At 46.6% G+C, this 20,925-nt stretch overlaps 1 protein-coding gene across 1 annotated transcript in view; it reads left to right on the plus strand.

Annotated features, from left to right (window-relative positions):
- The window catches only part of LOC119972301 (protein FAM135B-like), a 543,933-nt gene extending 532,955 nt beyond the window's left edge, over window positions 1–10,978 (plus strand). The window contains exons 19-20 of the mRNA XM_038808790.1: window positions 759–872; window positions 8,583–10,978. Of these exons, the coding sequence (XP_038664718.1) occupies window positions 759–872; window positions 8,583–8,788 (320 nt within the window). The 3' untranslated portion in view covers window positions 8,789–10,978. The remainder of the gene's footprint in view (window positions 1–758; window positions 873–8,582) is intronic.
- Window positions 10,979–20,925: the final 9,947 nt, after the last annotated feature.

Raw genomic sequence — 20,925 nt, forward strand, 5'->3', positions numbered from 1 at the left:
GAGTGGTTCCCGTGGAGTGGCGGAAGTCCGCACATGCGTCGGAGCGTCAGCGACTGCTGACGTCATCCATGCGCAGGGGAGGGGGTCACTTCCGCGTCGGCCATCGCGAAGGCGATGGCCGACGCGGAAGAAAAAGAGTGCCCTTCGGCACAGGCCCACCTGCAGATCGGCGGGCCACAATCGCGGGCCAGGCCACTGTGGGGGCACCCCCCAGGGCCAGAGCGCCCCGAGCCCCCTCACAGGACCCCGGAGTCCACCCGCGCCGCCAGTCCCGCCGGTATGGGAGGTGGTACGATTCACGCCGGCGGGAGAGGCATTACAGCAGCGGGACTTTGACCCATCATGGGCCAGAGAATCGCCGGGGGGGCCCGCCGACTAGCGCAGCGCGATTCTCGCCGCCGCCGAATATCCGGTGCCGGAGAATTCGGCGGCCGGCGAGGACGGGATTCACGCCGGCCCCCTGCAATTCTCCGACCCGGCGGGGGGTCGGAGAATCCAGCCCCAGATCTCTATTAGTGCTTCGCTCACCCCACTGGACGGGTGGAGGGGGCTGAAAAAAAATCAGGAAGTGGGTCTCTGAGTTGGATGCCAATAGCCTCTTGTTGCTTTGATGGAGGTATGGGAGTCGTTCACCACCTTCCTTCTCAGGAGCAGGGGACCCAGAGAGGAATTAGCAAAAACAGAAACTTTTGACAATGGGAAGATGAAAAGTTTTATTTGGATGTTAGTTCTAATTGTAATCTGTTATTTTGATATAGGGCTGCAGTACTTCAAGAATATCGTGCTGGTGGCATCGACGCAGGATCGATATGTTCCTTTTCACTCCGCCCGGATTGAAATGTGCAAGACTGCGTTGAAAGATAGACAGACTGGTAAATGTCATCTTCATGAATTATTTTGTTGTTTTCCCTCTTCAAGTGCCTAAAAATGATGCTGTATCTTCTTAAAACTTAAGTAACCTACATGAGGGGGTCAGGACCTATGTTTCGGGGCACCAGCAACATTGCAAAGGTTAGGGAAAAAGTAATAATTAGACTTGAGTCTGGATTGCAGGAGTAAAGGACAACTGATTGAGAGAGGGAAGAACATAATGAGTGGATCATGATCACCTCTTCTCCAGTGCCAACCCTATTGCCACCTTGGATAATAGGCCAGGATAGTTTTCCTCAATTTCCTCACTTGTTTCACTTCAGCTCTAAATACTGTTGCCCTATTTCCCATCCTTAATCATGACCAGGACATCAAAGTTTCATTATTTTAATTATTCCCCTTCCTTCCACAATGCATTGCCTTTTAAACGACGCGTTCAGCAGCGATAACCATTATGTTCTGGTTGAGCTTCTCTTCATTCTTATTCAGTTCAACTTTACTGATTTCCTGCAGCCAATGCTTTGGCCACTGGTTTCCCAGTAGTTGATAACCATTGGTTGGAGAGAGAAATGAATGAGAAAAATCCACATCCGACTCATTCCCTTGGGAAACAGCAGAGCCAGTCTCCGGCAAGTGGTTTAGCAAAACGACCCATTTCAGGAAAATTAAACTGACGTTTCACGTTTGCAAAATGGTAAAAATATTCCAGGAAACCTGAACTCTGAACAACTGGGATATTAATTAACATTGTATGGATGATGGCTTAAAGATTTGAGGGAAGTAAGCGTTTGGTATCTGGGTTTTGTTTTCATTCTGTGCCTGAAATCTGCACGTTTTCGCCTGAAAAGCTAAAAGGCTCAGGGGTGATGGGATGTTTGCTTTTAGGATTCTAAATATTGGAGAACATAACATCAAATTTAACCTCATCCAATAGAAACAAACATTACACTCTGTGGGGGTAAATTCAAAATGAATCTACAGAAACAGTGGGCAGGATCTGTCATTTAGGGTCAGGATGAAATGTGGGCCCTGACCCTACACTGAATCAAGGGCAATAACCCGACATTGATTTCAACTGGATTGGTTAGTGGCCAGAGGTCATGCTCGTTGTCCAGTTATGGATGCAGGCAGGTCCCCAAAGCTCCCTCCAGCTGACAAAGCTACAGCTGCTGTTGCAGAGAAAGACGTTAAGGAGCCTCTGTCTTGAATTGTCTTGTCAATACTTTTACCATGCTTGGAATGAAAATGGTCACCACTGCGGCCACATCTGTAGCTCGGTACATAGGTGGCTGCAGGGGATCCCAAAGTGACCCCGGAGCGCCCCCTCTCTTCCCACCCATGCCCTGTTCTACCACTGGGAGGGTGCTTCCTTTCATTTGCATGCTCCAGAGGACCCACAGGCCAAAATCCTGTTCAATAATTCAGTGCACAAGTGGTAACTGTGGATCAGTTGTCCAAGGAGGAAGTTGGTGTAATTTCACTCAAATGCAACTTCGATTTCTTTCAGAAACTACACTGCCTGAGTAATTTTGAAACCTGTGGCAAAATTCTCCCCTACCCGGCAGGGCGGGGGGGGGTCCCGGCGTAACGGAGTGGCACCAACCACTCCGGCGTCGGGCCTCCCCATAGGTGTGGAATTCTCCGCACCTTTAGGGGCTAGGCCCGTGCCAGAGCGGCTCCCGCTCCGCCGACTGGCGGCAAAACTGGTGCCAACGGCCTTTGCCGCTACGCCGATCGGTGTCGGGGCTGGCCGAAAGGCCTTTGCCGGTCAGCGTGAGTCCGCGCATGCGCCGGAGCGTCAGCGGCCGCTGACGTCACCACCGGTGCATGCGCGGTGGAGGGGGTCTCTTCCGCCTCCGCCATGGTGGAGGCCGTGGCAGCGATGGAAGAAAAAGAGTGCCCCCACGGCACTGACCCGCCCGCCGATCGGTGGGCCCTGATCGTGGGCCAGGCCACCGTGGGGGCACCCAGGACTCCGGGGGCCCGCTCGCGCCGCCAATCCTGCTGACACAGAGGTGGTTCAAACCACGTCGGCGGGAGAGGCCTGACAGCGGCGGGACTTCGGCCCATCGCGGGCCGGAGAATCGCTGCGGGGGGGTCGCCGATCAGCGAGGTGCGTTTCCTGCTCCCGCCGATTCCCAGGTGGCGGAGAATTTCGGCCACGGCGGGGGCGGGATTTACGCCGGGCCCGGGCGATTTCAAGACCCTGCGGGGGGTCGGAGAATTCCGTCCCTGGTGTAGCATGCTCAGAATGAGCAGGAGGTTTGGGGCCTTTTGTTATCAAAGCTCACTACCACTGAGGTTTTATTCATGTCATGCTATGATTAGTCAACCCCTCCACTTAGGGCAGCACAGTGGTTAGCACAGTTCCTTCACAGCTCCAGAGTCCCAGGTTCGATTCCCGGCTTTGGTCACTGCCTGCGCGGAGTCTGCAGTTTCTCCCCGTGTCTGCGTGGGTTTCCTCCTGGTGCTCCAGTTTCCTCCCACAGTCCAAAAATGTGCAGGTTAGGGAGATTGGCCATGATAAATTGCCCTTAGTGTCCAAAAAGGTTGAGTGGGGTTACTGGTTTGTGGGGCTACAGGGATAGGGTGGAGGTGTGGGCTCAAATGGGATGCTCTTTCCAAGGACCGGTGCAGACACAATGGGCCGAATGGCCTCCTTTTGCACTGTAAATTCTGTGTAATCTATGTAACACATAAAGTGCAGTAGAAGGTGAACTAGATGAAAATTTATCACTTTATGTCTAGCATTTCCTTTGTCCTTATGATTTGCTACTTTGCTTTCTTAGCCTTTGCAAATTTGATCTATTGAGTTGATTTAGACCATTTTGCAATATTGACTCTTTCAAAGTGTGTAAAGATAACCGTCACCGTCTACTTCAGTGCGGCATTATTGGGCGAGTGGATTGATTTTGGCAGCTTCATGGTGATTGTTGCAAAACATAGAAGAAAGCCAGCTCTCCCCCACCATGATCCAAATTTTGAATAGTGTATGGGGCCTACCTGCTCCTGAAGTCTGATTTAAGAAGCCAGGATGGGGACTTGTTGTGGAAACCTGCCAGTGACAAAAGTCGCATGCATTGAGGTTAAAACCCCGCAGCTCAAGGTAGATCCAGATTTTCAGTACTCCCATCCTAAAACTCCACATTTACTTTATTCATTCATGGGAAGTGGGCAACGCTGACTAGGCCAGCATTTATTGCCCATTTATAAGCGTCCTTGCAAAGGTAGTGGTGAGTTGCCTTCTCAAGCTGCAGCAGTCCATGTGGTGTAGGTAGACCAAGAGTACTTTCAGGGAGGGAGTTCCAGGATTTGGCCTCAATGACAGTGAAGGAAATAGCGATACCACGGTTGATGAAGACTTCCATCACTTTACTAGAACATAGAACATAGAACAGTACAGCACAGAACAGGCCCTTCAGCCCTCGATGTTGTGCCGAGCAATGATCACCCTACCTAAACCCACGTAACCCGTATACCCGTAACCCAACAATCCCCCCATTAACCTTACACTACGGGCAATTTAGCATGGCCAATCCACCTAACCCGCACATCTTTGGACTGTGGGAGGAAACCGGAGCACCCGGAGGAAACCCACGCACACACGGGGAGGACATGCAGACTCCACACAGACAGTGACCCAGCCGGGAATCGAACCTGGGACCCTGGAGCTGTGAAGCATTGATGCTAACCACCATGCTACCGTGAGGCCCCTAGAGATAGAGTGCAGACAGGTGGGACAGTAATTGACCACCAGTTATGACTGAATGGGCAATTCAACAATTCACTGGAGGAGGAGGTTCCACAAACATCCCCATCCTCAATGATGGAGGGGCACAGCATGTCTGTGCAAAAGATGAGGCTAAAACATTTGCAACAATCTTCAGCCCAAAGTGCCGAGTGGATGATCCATCTCGGCCTCCTCTACAGGTCCCCAGCGTCACAGATGTCAGTCTTCAGTCAATTTGATTCACTTCACTTGACATCAAGAAATGGCTGAAGGCAGTGGACACCGCAAAGGCTATGGGCCTTGACAATGTTCTGGAAATAGTACAGAAAATCTGTGCTCCAGAACATGCCACGCCCCTAGCCAAGCTATTCCTGTATAGCTGCAACACATGTCATCTACCCGGCAATGAGAAAAACTGCCCAGGTAAGTCCTGTATAGAAGAAACAGGACAAGTCCAGCGTGGCCAATTAGCGCCCCCTCAGTCCACCCTCGATTATTAACAAAGTGGTAAAGGCGTAATTAACAGTGCTATTAAGCAGCACTTATTCAGTAATAACCTTCTCACTGACGTTCAGTTTGGATTCTGCCAGGGTTACTCAGCTCTTGACCTTGGCTCAAATGTGGTTAAAATAGCTGAATGCCAAAGATGAGGTGAGAGTGATTGCCCTTGACATCAAGACAGCATTTGACCAAGTATGGCATCAAGGAGCCCGAGCAAAAGTGCCAAGCAAATGCCAGGAAGTAACCATCTCCAACAAGAGAGAATCTAACCATTGCCTCCTGGCATTCAATGGCATTACCATCACTGAATCACCCGCTATCAACACTCACCTCCTGACCCCTACCCAAGCTTGTCGAGCACCTGCAAGGCACATATTAGGAATGCAATGGAATACTCAGCACTTGCCTGGATGAGTGCAGTTCCAACAACAAACAAGAAGCTCAATACCATCCAGGACAAATTAGTCAACTTGATTTGCACCTCATCCACACACATTCAATCCCTCCACCACTGGCAAACAATGGTAACCGTGTATACCATCTACCAGATGCACTGCAGGAACTCACCAAAGTTCTTTCGGCAGCACCTTCCAAACCTATAGCCACGATCGTATGGAAGAACTGCAGATACCTCGGCACACCACCACCTGGAGGCTCCCCTCCAAGTCACTCACCATCCTGACTTGGAAATATATTGCCGTTTGACACGCAAGTATTCACCACGATGGCACTTCATTTTTACAATTGCCTGGTGCTGCTCCTGACATGCCCTCCTGCACTCTTCATTGAACCAGGTTTGATCCCCTGGCTTGGTGGTAATGGTATAGTGGCGGCTATACCAGGCCATGAGGTGACAGATTGTGGTTATGTACAAATCTGCTACTGCTGATGGCCCACAGAAACTCAAGGTGGCCCAGTCAGATCTTGCTCTGTCTGTTCAGAATTATCCTATTTAGCTCAGTAGTAGTGCCACACATTACAAGGGAGGGTATCCTCAATGTGAAGTCAGGGCTTTGTCGTCACAAGGACCCTACGCTGGTCACTCCTACCATTACTGTCATGGACAGAAGCATCTGCAGGTAGGTTGATGAGGATGGGGTCAGGCATGTTTGTCCGTCTTGTTGCTTCCCTCACCACCTGCCACAGATCCAGTCTGGCAGCTATGTCCTTTAGGACACTACCACCGGCTTCCCCGTTTCCCGAATCCTACACAACCACCGGCCCTTGCCCTGATAATACACATTTTCTTGGCTCCAAAATTCATGTAGAAATGGAGTCTTTGTCACGGGAGGCATGGTGGCACAATAGTTAGCACTGCTGCCCCACAGCGCCAGGGACCCGGGTTCAATTCCGGCCTTGGGTCACTGTGTGAAGTTTGCACATTCTTCACATCTGCCTGAGTTTCCTCCAGGTCCTCCAGTTTCCCCCCACAGACCACAGATATGCGGGTTAGTTGGATTGGACATTCTAAATTGCCCCTTAGTGTCAAGGGATGCGCAGGTTATGGGGATAGGGCAGTGTGGACTGGTGAGTGGACATGGGTAGTATGCTCTTTCGAAGGGTCGGTACGAAAATGAAAATCGCTTATTGTCACAAGTAGGCTTCAAATGACGTTACTGTGAAAAGCCCCTAGTCGCCAAATTCCGGCGCTTGTTCGGGGAGGCTGGTACAGGAATTGAACCATGCTGCTGGCCTGCCGTGGACTGCTTTAAAAGCTAGCGATTTAGCCCAGTGTGCTAAACCAGCCCCTACAGACTGGTTGGGTCAAATAACCTCCTTCTGCACTGTAGGGATTCTTTGATTCTATGATTCCTGGAAAGGAGGATTCTTCTGCTCCATTTTCTACCTGGCAGCCAGGCAATTGAAAAGATGATTACCTGTATTCTGGCAAAGCCTGAACTATAAGCCAGCAGCGAGGGACCAGCAGGAATGGTCCTAGCATTCAACAAGTTCTGTTTTGGTGGGGGAGGAATTTGGAAGCACAGCAAGGAGATGGTGGGAGGATAGCTGAGGGTACAGAGGAAGAAATGCGGATGATGGGGAAGGGTGCAATAATGGTGTGGGTTGTCAAAGGGTGCGATCAGAGATTGCAGAAGGTTTGCTTGAGGGACAGGGAAACACTTCTGCTCTTCATGGTCTCCAAAGCCATGATATTTCACCCCTTTAATGTTGGACTGACTTCTCTGCTTCACAACGCCGGCAACAAGAATTGTGATTGGGCGGAGAATAGCGTGCAATGGAATAATCACAATTTGCACCTGGTGCCGATTCTGTCACCATGCCCCAGCCCTTCGCCATTGGCATTATCGAAGTTTGCGCCCCGCTTCGGTATCATTTGCATGAATTTAAATAACATTAACAGGTTAGACACTTCATGCTCCACCCCTCTGTGATGCTCTGCCTCTTTTAGGTAGACGTCTCATGGGCAGGTCTTCTCTGAGCTAACTTCGTGGCAGCAATGAGTGTGTGGTGAGTGGAGCATTTAAAATTTAAAATCAGCTCCAGCTGTCAGGGTCTTTAGCATTAATTCAGTTAATGCCGTCAGAGTGCAATCCCATTTTCAGGTCCTGAATCACGGAATGAATAGTACCCCAAAAGCAAATTGCATGATATTCAGTCTCGATTTAACTAAAAAAAAAAAAATCCGTTCTGGGTGCATTAGTAGGATTGTGCCAGGGCTGGAAGCACCTCGAACGACCCCGCTATCTAATGGCACTCTGCTTTTTTTTTTAGTGTTTCAGCGGGAAACGCCCCCACCCCCAGGTCGCATTTAGCATCATTTCATGCACTGACAGAGTTAATCCATGCAGGAAAAGCAGCCCGATCTCGCGACCCCCCCGATGCTACAACTGACCTACAAGGGGGTTACCCCACCTAACACAGGCAGGGCACCCCCAGGGCGCGATCCCGGTGCAGACAGAATGCGAGCCTGACAGCTTAACTGCCAGCCTGGCTGTACCACCTGGTCACCATGGCAGTGCCAGGCTGGTACCTGGGTGGCGCTGCCAGGGCACCCGGGTGGAGCTAACAACCAATTAAAAATAATCGATCAAACTTATAACTTGGCTCATTTAGGCTTGCTAGAAATAACATACATTCATATGCAAGGAACTGTTCTCTGCAAATAAAAGGAATATGTTAAGCTTTTCACCTTCTTTGAATTATCCAGAGGTTTTGGGAGTCTTTTCTTGTTAATTTCTCCATGGTAATGCATCAGCTGATGAAAATTGCTAACCAATCAACATCGCTTTTTTTCTTATCTTCTTATTAACTTTTCCTATCTTGTCATGCTTGTTTGAAATTTGGCATTCTTGCATTTGTCTTGATGAGTGCAAGATGAAAGTCTTCGGCAACATGGCTCTTTTTGGCAAAATTCAAGTTCTGTGCGAGCAAGTAAACATATATATTGGAATTGTTAACTTCTGTTGTGAATATTACCCGTTTTGTTTTCTAATGTTTCTATTTTTTTCCCCTGGGACAGGTTGTGTCTACACTGAAATGATCAACAATCTTCTTCGGCCAGTGGCAGAGACTGAGGACTGCACTCTACTCCGCTACGATATATTCCACGCATTGCCAAACACTGCCAACGCGCTGATTGGAAGGGCAGCTCACATTGCCGTCCTTGACTCTGAACTGTTCCTTGAAAAGTTCCTGCTGGTGGCGGGATTAAAGTACTTCAAGTAGCACGCCTGGTTTCTCCTCCGCGCTCAGAGCACCCCAAAGTGGTTTCAACATTGCTTGGTGTTTTCTTGAGTCGGTATTGATTCTTTATTACAAATATCCATATATTAACCCATGTGATCAATATGATTGTATTGTAAATAGTACTAAAATAATTTACATTTCAGATTATCAGATTAAATCTATCGAAAAAATACTTTTCCTGCCTTAAAATACACAGAGAAATTAAGCAGAGGCTTTCTATGAAAAACGACTTGAGTAGGCAATTCTGATTTATCTTTTTATTTATTGTTTAACTGTCACATGTCTCTCTCCACATGAAAAATAATGGATGTTGGTTGCTCCCCTCTGGAATGAACATGGCACTGCAGTGGGTTTCTGATGAAACCCCCAACTTTGGGTAAAACCAAAATGGAATGTCTGTCATCTGACAGTTGCATGCCCGCACTTGTGTCAGTTTAAGCCCCCGTGCCTCACAGCAGCCTGTTTTGCCACATGTGTGCATTTCGGTAAGAGCCATTTCATGCAGTGACATGCAACCTGCAAATCATTGGGTGAAGAAGAATTATCTCAAGTGAGAAATGAAATGAAAATCGCTTATTGTCACAAGTAGACTTCAAATGAAGTTACTGTGAAAAGCCCCTAGTCGCCACATTCTGTCGCCTGTTCAGGGAGGCTGGCATGGGAATTGAACCCTGCTGCTGGCCTGCCTTGGTCTGCTTTAAAAGCCAGCTGTTTAGCCCTGGGCTAAACCAGCCCCTATTAGCAGGCTTATTGTAGGATTTGGGTGACATCAAGTAGTGAGCAAATATTAGCTGAAGCCCCACAACGAGTATCGAAAATTAATCACTCCTGTGCATCTGTCATTTCTTATATTAGTACAAAGGTGACAGTAGGAGTTTTTGGATTAATGCTATTCACATCCTGACAGTTACAGACACTCATGTAGTATATCTTAGCTGTGTTGAGTGATTCATGATTAAATGAAGCTTTAATTATTTGTGTGTTCATCATGGTGAGGAATATCAGTGCTGGGGAATGCAATATAAATTCACCGTGGGCACCAGTGTGATGCACAATCAGGAAAGGTATAACATGGTTTAGATGCAGCATGAATCCAAGGCCATAGTTTTGGGGAACGTAGGGAAAAGAACTTGAATTGGAATTAAATTTGAAAGGGAAAGATTTGCAGGGCTGTGGGAAAGAACAGAAGAATAGGAATAATTGGCTTAAACATGACTTTCTGAGTGGTACCTTTTCTGCATCGCTCCACGATTCTTTAAAGATGGAGATGATCAGGTGATGTTTTGGGTTGGGGGGGAAGGTGTGAACTTGATACAATCAACATAAATGAACTTTTAATTTCTTACAATGATCTATGCTGTAGCTGCCCTGCTAGTACTTGGAAGGTAGATCTTCACTTTGTGTGAAAACTTCAATAAGGTGGATTTATATTGCAAGTATCTGTTGGCTTCTATGAAACTAAAGTTGGGGCAAGGTATGAAATGGGCACACAACTCAATATCACCCATTTAACACAATTACAAAAAGTCACCCGCTTGACTTGAAGATTGTTGAAAAGAAATTAGTGAGTCCATTCCCAAAACACTGATGTGCAAAACTCATTCCCACCAGAAAATGAGTTGAAATTATTAAATCAGATTCAGAGAGCTTTAAGAGAGAGAAAAAGTAATGACTTTATTCAACTTCTCGCTCTCTGAAGGTGACGGAATGGTTTGAGCAGACAAATGCAGAAGGCTTGATGCTTTATCTTTTCAAGATAAAATCATTGCTGTTTACATATGCAGTTCTAATACCCAAGTTAAACTAGTTTATCCTGGTTTGAGTTCATACACAGATGCAATTACACTGCTCCCTCTTTAACAAAAAAGTTACATAGAATTCAAATTCCATACAATTTATATTCATTTTGTGTTTTTCATTTATTTACAAATCCAAGTTAACCACTGGTTTCCTATTCCAAACAGGATACCTCCTTTCTTGACTGAAAGTTTTAAAACTCGGATAACTTGAATTAAGGACGTTAACCCACTTTGTTGAGTCTGCAGATGGGTTTGTAGCACAGTGGTTTGCATTGTTGCTTCACAGCGTCAGCATCCCAGGTTTGATTTGCAGCTTGGGTCACTGTCTGTGTGGAGTCTGCACGTTCTCCCCGCGTCTGCATGGGTTGCCTTCAGGTGCTCCAGTTTCCTCACGCAAGTCCCGAAAGACGTGCTGTTAGGTAATTTGGACATTCTAAATTCTCCCCAGTGTACCCGAACAGGCGCTGGAGTGTGGCGACTAGGAGATTTTCTCAGTAACTTCATTGCAGTGTTAATGTGGGCCTACTTGTGACATAAATAAAGATTATTATTATTGTTTTGTCTAACAAATACTGATTTTTGCCCTTAACAATCAGTTCAATTTTCCACTTCATTACATGTCAGCCTGACTCTGACTTGGATTTGAACTAAGTTCAAGCACAACCTGTGTTGGAACTTGCATTTATTGCACAGAATCACAAAATTGTTACAGTGCAGAAGGAGGCCATTTAGCCTGCCATGTCTGTCCTGGCTCTTGGAATGAGCATTATGACTCAGTGCCATCTTCCTGCCTTTTCTCCATAACCCTGCACATTGTTTCTATTCAAATAATAATGCCCTCATGAATGCCTTGATTGAACTTGCACCGAACCCACACATTTGATTCTTCTCATCTTCCTCCTTCTTCTTCTTCTTTAATCACTGAAGGCAAAAACATAGTCTATATGTACAAACCTAACCTTTTCACCACCAAAACATCCTGATGAAACATTTGCGCGGACTAGATACTTTCATGAACCAGCAGAGGGCAGCAGAGCAGAGCTACTGATCAGCTGTTCTGGGGAAATTTGCATACGTGCAGTGCGGTCAGCCTAAGTTGAAGGTGAACCTGCGAAGAAGACCCAAGGAGTTTGAGTAAAGGCAAGCAACCAGCAGAGGGCAGCAGAGCAGAGCTACTGATCAGCTGTTCTGGGGAAATTTGCATACGTGCAGTGCGGTCAGCCTAAGTTGAAGGTGAACCTGCGAAGAAGACCCAAGGAGTTTGAGTAAAGGCAAGCAACCAGCAGAGGGCAGCAGAGCAGAGCTACTGATCAGCTGTTCTGGGGAAATTTGCATACGTGCAGTGCGGTCAGCCTAAGTTGAAGGTGAACCTGCGAAGAAGACCCAAGGAGTTTGAGTAAAGGCAAGCAACCAGCAGAGGGCAGCAGAGCAGAGCTACTGATCAGCTGTTCTGGGGAAATTTGCATACGTGCAGTGCGGTCAGCCTAAGTTGAAGGTGGTTTGTGGAGGGGCTGTTGGCAAGTGACAGTTAAACCCGAAACACTTTGTGAGTGTTTCCCACCCTACCTCCTCCTCTAACCAACCCCCCCACCCCACGGTGGTTGGGAAGCGGGAGCAGGGGCCTGTCGTGAAGGTGAGTGAGTGCCTTTAAATTTGCTTACCTTTCAGCGGGATCAGGGTTTGAGGTAATATCAGGTAAGCTCTTCCTTTCTTTTCCTTTTTCTTGTTTTTTTTTTAATCTAGAGGGGATGTCAGGGAAGGCAGTACAATGCTCCTCCTGCAGAATGTTTGAGGTGAGGGACGCCGTCAGTGTCCCTGCTGATTTCATCTGTGGGAAGTGCACCCAACTCCAGCTCCTCAAAAACCGTGTTAGGGACCTGGAGCTTGAGCTGGATGAACTTCGGATCATTCGGGAGGCAGAGGGGGTCATAGATAGGAGCTTCAGGGAAATAGTTACACCAAAGACTGGAGATAGATGGGTAACTGTAAGAGGGACTGGGAAGAAGCAGTCAGCGCAGGGACCCCCTGCGGTCGTTCCCCTGAGTAACAAGTATACCGTTTTGGATACTTGTGGGGGGGACGACTTACCAGGGGTAAGCCATGGGGTACGGGCCTCTGGCACGGAGTCTGTCCCTGTTGCTCAGAAGGGAAGGGGGGAAAGGAGTAGAACATTAGTAATTGGGGACTCAATAGTCAGGGGCACAGATAGGAGATTTTGTGGGAGCGAGAGAGACTCACGTTTGGTATGTTGCCTCCCAGGTGCAAGGGTACGTGATGTCTCGGATCGTGTTTTCCGGATCCTTAAGGGGGAGGGGGAGCAGCCCCAAGTCGTAGTCCACATTGGCACTAACGACATAGGTAGGAAAGGGGACAAGGATGTCAGGCAGGCCTTTAGGGAGCTAGGATGGAAGCTCAGAGCGAGAACAAACAGAGTTGTTATCTCTGGGTTGTTGCCCGTGCCACGTGATAGTGAGATGAGGAATAGGGAGAGAGAGCAATTAAACACGTGGCTACAGGGATGGTGCAGGCGGGAGGGATTCAGATTTCTGGATAACTGGGGCTCTTTCTGGGGAAGGTGGGACCTCTATAGACAGGATGGTCTACATCTGAACCTGAGGGGCACCAATATCCTGGGGGGGAGATTTGTTAGTACTCTTTGGGGGGGTTTAAACTAATTCAGCAGGGGCATGGGAACCTGGATTGTAGTTTTGGGGTGCGAGAGATTGAGAGTAGAGAGGTCAGGAGCACAGTTTTGACTTCGCAGGAGGGTGGCAGTGTTCAGGTCTGTGGTTTGAAGTGTGTCTATTTCAATGCCAGGAGTATACGAAATAAGGTAGGGGAACTGGCAGCATGGGTTGGTACCTGGGACTTCGATGTTGTGGCCATTTCAGAGACATGGATAGAGCAGGGACAGGAATGGTTGTTGCAGGTTCCGGGGTTTAGGTGCTTTAGTAAGGTCAGAGAAGGGGGCAAAAGAGGGGGAGGTGTGGCGCTGCTAGTCAAGGACAGTATTACGGTGGTAGAAAGGATGCAAGATGGGGACTCTTCTTCCGAGGTAGTATGGGCTGAGGTTAGAAACAGGAAAGGAGAGGTCACCCTGTTGGGAGTTTTCTATAGGCCACCTAATAGTTCTAGAGATGTAGAGGAAAGGATGGCGAAGATGATTCTGGAAAAGAGCGAAAGTAACAGGGTAGTTGTTATGGGAGACTTTAACTTTCCTAATATTGACTGGAAAAGATATAGTTCGAGTACATTGGATGGGTCGTTCTTTGTACAATGTGTGCAGGAGGGTTTTCTGACACAATATGTTGACAGGCCAACAAGAGGTGAGGCCACTTTGGATTTGGTTTTGGGTAATGAACCAGGCCAGGTGTTAGATCTGGAGGTAGGTGAACACTTTGGAGATAGTGACCACAATTCGGTGACCTTTACGTTAGTGATGGAAAGGGATAAGTATACCCCGCAGAGCAAGAGTTATAGCTGGGGGAAGGGCAATTATGATGCCATTAGACATGACTTAGGATGTGTTGGTTGGAGAAGTAGGCTGCAAGGGTTGGGCACACTGGATATGTGGAGCTTGTTCAAGGAACAGCTATTGCATGTTCTTGATAAGTACGTACCAGTCAGGCAGGGAGGAAGGGGTCGAGCGAGGGAACCGTGGTTTACCAAAGAAGTGGAATCTCTTGTTAAGAGGAAGAAGGAGGCCTATGTGAAGATGAGGCGTGAAGTTTCAGTTGGGGCGCTTGATAGTTACAAGGAAGCGAGGAAGGAGCTAAAGAGAGAGCTGAGACGAGCAAGGAGGGGACATGAGAAGTCTTTGGCAGGTAGGATCAAGGAAAACCCAAAAGCTTTCTATAGGTATGTCAGGAATAAAAGAATGACTAGGGTAAGAGTAGGGCCAGTCAAGGACAGTGGTGGGAAGTTGTGTGTGGAGGCTGAGGAGATAAGCGAGATACTAAATGAATACTTTTCGTCAGTATTCACTCAAGAAAAAGATAATATTGAGGAGGAGAATGCTGAGACCCAGGCTATTAGAATAGATGGCATTGAGGTGCGTAGGGAAGAAGTGTTGGCAATTCTGGACAAGGTGAAAATAGATAAGTCCCCAGGGCCGGATGGGATTTATCCTAGGATTCTCTGGGAAGCCAGGGAAGAGATTGCTGAGCCTTTGGCTTTGATTTTTAGGTCATCATTGGCTACAGGAATAGTGCCAGAGGACTGGAGGATAGCAAATGTGGTCCCTTTGTTCAAGAAGGGGAGTAGAGATAACCCCGGTAACTATAGGCCGGTGAGCCTCACGTCTGTGGTGGGTAAAGTCTTGGAGAGGATTATAAAAGATACGATTTATAATCATCTAGATAGGAATAATATGATTAGGGATAGTCAGCATGGTTTTGTGAAGGGTAGGTCATGCCTCACAAACCTTATCGAGTTCTTTGAGAAGGTGACTGAACAGGTAGACGAGGGTAGAGCAGTTGATGTGGTGTATATGGATTTCAGTAAAGCGTTTGATAAGGTTCCCCACGGTCGGCTATTGCAGAAAATACGGAGGCTGGGGATTGAGGGTGATTTAGAGATGTGGATCAGAAATTGGCTAGTTGAAAGAAGACAGAGAGTGGTAGTTGATGGGAAATGTTCAGAATGGAGTTCAGTTACGAGTGGTGTACCACAAGGATCTGTTCTGGGGCCGTTGCTGTTTGTCATTTTTATAAATGACCTAGAGGAGGGCGCAGAAGGATGGGTGAGTAAATTTGCAGACGACACTAAAGTCGGTGGAGTTGTAGACAGTGCGGAAGGATGTTGCAGGTTACAGAGGGACATAGATAAGCTGCAGAGCTGGGCTGAGAGGTGGCAAATGGAGTTTAATGTGGAGAAGTGTGAGGTGATTCACTTTGGAAAGAATAACAGGAATGCGGAATATTTGGCTAATGGTAAAATTCTTGGTAGTGTGGATGAGCAGAGGGATCTCGGTGTCCATGTACATAGATCCCTGAAAGTTGCCACCCAGGTTGATAGGGTTGTGAAGAAGGCCTATGGTGTGTTGGCCTTTATTGGTAGAGGGATTGAGTTCCGGAGCCATGAGGTCATGATGCAGCTGTACCAAACTCTGGTACGGCCGCATTTGGAGTATTGCGTACAGTTCTGGTCGCCTCATTATAGGAAGGACGTGGAAGCTTTGGAACGGGTGCAGAGGAGATTTACCAGGATGTTGCCTGGTATGGAGGGAAAATCTTATGAGGAAAGGCTGATGGACTTGAGGTTGTTTTCGTTAGAGAGAAGAAGGTTAAGAGGTGACTTAATAGAGGCATACAAAATGATCAGAGGGTTAGATAGGGTGGACAGCGAGAGCCTTCTCCCGCGGATGGAGGTGGCTAGCACGAGGGGACATAGCCTTAAATTGAGGGGTAATAGATATAGGACAGAGGTCAGAGGTGGGTTTTTTACGCAAAGAGTGGTGAGGCCGTGGAATGCCCTACCTGCAACAGTAGTGAACTCGCCAACATTGAGGGCATTTAAAAATTTATTGGATAAGCATATGGATGATAAGGGCATAGTGTAGGTTAGATGGCCTTTAGTTTTTTTTTCTCCATGTCGGTGCAACATCGAGGGCCGAAGGGCCTGTACTGCGCTGTATCGTTCTATGTTCTATGTTCTATGATTCTGCCAAGTAGCCACTTCTTTCCCTTTAACCTTCAGCCTCAGACTTCTTTCTGTCACTCTACTCCTGTCATGACATACCTTCTTGACTAGATTCTTTCTCTTCAATTGACTGTGCTAAGTGTGCAAGGAAATCTTTGTTCCAGCCTATCGTTTGAGAACCAGTTCAACTGGCATTCTGTCAGTAGTAATGTGAGGCGTATTATGATAATAAACAATAACTTGTCAGCTGAGATTCGCTGGCTGTTCTTACAGCTTATTATGAACATTTGTTTAACAAGATCATACCAAATAATTTGTACCCTGTGCACTCTGCTATTCCATTCGAAGCCGGATCATATTTAGTGTGTTTTGCCCTATTCATTCACATGAAATGTACAAATTCTTCTGAACAAGACTGAAGTCCATTGTCAGACACGATTTCCTCTGGGAATCTATAAATGGCAATAAACGAAGCAAAAATATTGAGAGGTTTAAACTTTGTTATTCAGCTTGTTGGAAGCCCCTCAACGTACATTGAATGGCGATCTATCTTAAAGAATAGCTGATGCCCTTCAAATTCTGCCATGGCTACGTGCAGCCACTGTGACTCTCTAGCTGCCCATTTCCATGGTTGCAACGGTACTAATAGTGGCTTTTCTACTGCTTGACATACTTTATGCTGTTTCATTGTTCATTTTTCCATATCTACCTCTAGCTACCACTTTCTCACTGGACAATTTATCAAGCTCACCCCTAATATTGATTATGAAGATCACATTGCAACTGTGATCTGTATCATTCACGAATTACAACTCTGGCTCGCTACATAAGACCTTTATCCACTGACAACTCACTCTTATGCATAAAAAATGGCTTGATTTCTAAATCTACTATCTGTGTTGGCCACTGGTTTGAAATATTGTCACATACCCTTGTCAATATAGGGTTCCTATGAGTTGTTCTACCAATGCTATCTGCTGGGACTGGCAACTCATCTTGATGAGAAAGAAAAAGTATGGCTGTACCTCTGATAGCGTTGGTAACCCTGACTTCGCATTGGCATTACTGACCTACCAATTGACTATTGTACTGATGAGCAGACAAAATAAAAGCCCATCTCTGCATTCGATCTGCAACTAAAGTGGGTATTGGAGACTTTGAATTCGAAATAGCCATCAGTGGCTTATGATAAGCTGTGATTCTAAAACTATGACCATACAAGTATTTCTGAAATTTTCTTACGCAAAAATCATGTTCTATCATTTCGCCCGCTAATAGAGTGTGTGACATTTTCTATCACTTGAATCTTACTCTAGGTCGGATGTAACCTAACTTTGTCTATCCTGTGACCAAATATTCTGCCACAATTTGAGCCATTATGTGCCTTCATTGAACTCCTTACCTTTCCACACATTGCAGCACCTTATTCAGTCTGTCACTTATTCAGGTTTACCTGTTTGGAACTGAAATCAGTATGTCATCCAAATAGCACGCCACTCCCTGAATTCCTTGCAAAGTTTGGTTCATTACCCCTTGAAAAATTCCAGGTACTGAAGAAGCTCCAAATGGCAGCTTATTAAACTGAAAAGCCCCATGTGTGTATTCACTGTCATATATTATGACTTTGGGTCATCGTCTATTTCAAGTAACAGAAAGTTTTTTTTCAGATCTAATTTTGAAAAAATCAGACCTCCTGACAACATCCTCCGCATTTGGCAAAGCATTGGGTGGATTACATTCCAGTAGCTGAGTTACAGTTACCTCATAAACAGTCATTTGCTGGTACAGAGTATTGCTGAAAAAAATAGATGCTTTTTTGTTGAAGTTTTTCATCTTGCACTCATCAGAGCATTTAGAACATAGAACAGTACAGCACAGAACAGGCCCTTCGGCCCTCGATGTTGTGCCGAGCAATGATCACCCTACTCAAACCCACGTATCCACCCTATACCCGTAACCCAACAACCCCCCCCCCCCTTAACCTTACTTTTTTAGGACACTACGGGCAATTTAGCATGGCCAATTCTCCTAACCCGCACATCTTTGGACTGTGGGAGGAAACCGGAGCACCCGGAGGAAACCCACGCACACAGGGGGAGGACGTGCAGACTCCACACAGACAGTGACCCAGCCGGGAATTGAACCTGGGACCCTGGAGCTGTGAAGCATTTATGCTAACCACCATGCTACCGTGCTGCCCATTTGCAAGAATACAATGTAAAGGAAATCAACAAATGTATTCTGTATGAGGAGAGAGTGCTGATTGGTTAGCAAGTGTTGATTCCCTTACATTGTACTCTTGCAAATGTCTGATGAGTGCAAGATGAAAAGCTTTGACAACATTATAGTTTCCTTATAAATCCCTACATATTCTTGTGGAACATCCACGAGTGGAGTGGCCCAATTATTCTATCCGGCTCTGGAGATTATGTTCCCGGTCTCACGTGTTTTCAGTTCTTGCTCCACTTTCTCCCTTAGAGCATAGGGTACTAGACATGGTTTGCAGTAAACTGGTCTTGTCTTCCTCTGAACCTGTAAAATGGTCTAATAACCTTGAATCAGTTTGTGGGTTTCACTAAACACCCAATGTACCCATCGATCGCATCATTTTGCGTTATGAATTTTGCCGCACACAAAAAAATTGTTCCAGTTTAACTTGTTGTAAACCAGTTCACTCCTAACAAGACTGGTTTTTCACCCTTCATTACAATGTTGGCTAATTTTGCAATTGATCCTTGTGTGCGAGTGGAAGCGACACATGGTCCACAACTTCATAATTCTTTGCACGATTTCTCCAGTTGCCGCTGACTCAACTTTTCACGGCATCGTGATTCAGGAATCACGCTAACTGCCCCAGTGTCAACCCCATGTTAATCAGAGCTCCATCCCTCGCTACTTAGATTACAATTCCCTGAAAAGTTCCACTGGATTTCGATTGTGCTTTCGATCATATGGGTCTCAACTGACCCTTCATTGATCTGGTGTTGTTCAACAATGATATGCGGTGACTGCCATTTCCTCCAGCCAGTGTTTTCTCCATTTAAGTCATTTTGACATCTTTGGAAAGATAACCCTCCTTCTTAGAGCTGTAGCACTCTTGTCTTCAGAAAAGGACAATGATGTGCCCAGTAGCAGGACATTTTAATACTCCTGTTACGACTCACTGCTGTCATTAGGGCTTTAAACGTACTCAGAAACAGCTTGTTTACTTTAGCAGATACTGAAAGTTGTTAACACTGAGTTCTCGAGTCATGTTCCACATGCCCATGAACATTGCTGTTTGGCATGTTAAGTCGAAAGTTAACTTTGGCAATGTCAGCAGCTTACTGCGAATGTCTTCACTTTTAAACTGCACACAAATCTGTCCTGCATTGATTTCTCTTGAAATTCTCCAGAATTACAGTGAATGGACATCTTTTTAAAGCCACAGTAAAGTCTCCAATGTCCTCACTGGACAACTGGTGCCTTGTTCCAAACCGATAGCTTTCAGCAATCTCCAGTTGTCTGGGATGGTATTGCTGCTCAAGCTTACCCAAAATGTCCGACAGTGGCCATTCTTCAGGCTCAGCAGGAGGAAATTCTTGTGCAGTTAATGGACTTCTGGGTCTGCTTTTGTCAAAAAGATTGTCCGTTTACTGACCTCCACTGCCTGATTAACAGCTGGATTTTCAAGGTTTTCAAGGAAATTATCAGCAGCAAAAATCCTCTTGAGCCCCTTCACATATGCACTCGATCACAGCTGTATTTTCCCAGACACCCAATAACAACCTGTTGAAGCAGCCACCTTCAAAGATCAGTCCACAAACGCGTACAAAACAGCCTTTTCGCTCCGGATTCTTAAGCCTATTCCTCAGTAAAACAAAAATCCACAATTTCCCTGCTGGTCCATTGGAAACTTCTCCAATCAAATTTATTCAACCAGGGAATCCATACTCCTACCCACATCGCCACACTGTGATATCTTTGCAGGAATAAAGTACTGCTGCTTACACATAGAGTTCTAATGCCCAACTGAAACTGGTTTATTCTGGTTTGCTTATAATCAAACATAAAGAAATGGCCACAAGAGGATGCTATTACACTGGAGTGATTGGGACAGGAGGGTATAATATTGTGGAAGGAGTCTGAGAAGTCAGAGGAAGAGGAGATAATTCTGTAGAGGGCCAGAGAGATCAGAGGATTTGGGGAATTTGAGAGGGAATGAGAGGAGACTATGGGCCTTAGAGAAGACCATGAGAGCATAAAATCATGTTAGTTGGATATCTCATTACCGTTACAAGGTTACAGGTTTGTTTGGGTGCTGGGAGATGAGCACTCTTACTCCTCCTAGCCCACAAGCTGTGCTGTAAAGCCACTCACCTGTTCCATCCAGATGTTCTCCCCACTCTTTTAGAACATAGAACAGTACAGCACAGAACAGGCCCTTCGGCCCTCGATGTTGTGCCGAGCAATGATCACCCTACTCAAGCCCACGTATCCACCCTATACCCGTAATCCAACAACCCCCCCCTTAACCTTACTATTACACTACGGGCAATTTAGCATGGCCAATCCACCTAACCCGCACATCTTTGGACTGTGGGAGGAATCCGGAGCACCCGGAGGAAACCCACGCACACACGGGGAGGACGTGCAGACTCCACACAGACAGTGACCCAGCCGGGAATCGAAACTGGG

Source organism: Scyliorhinus canicula, chromosome 10, assembly GCF_902713615.1.
Source record: "Scyliorhinus canicula chromosome 10, sScyCan1.1, whole genome shotgun sequence".
Taxonomy (NCBI): Eukaryota; Metazoa; Chordata; class Chondrichthyes; order Carcharhiniformes; family Scyliorhinidae; genus Scyliorhinus; species Scyliorhinus canicula.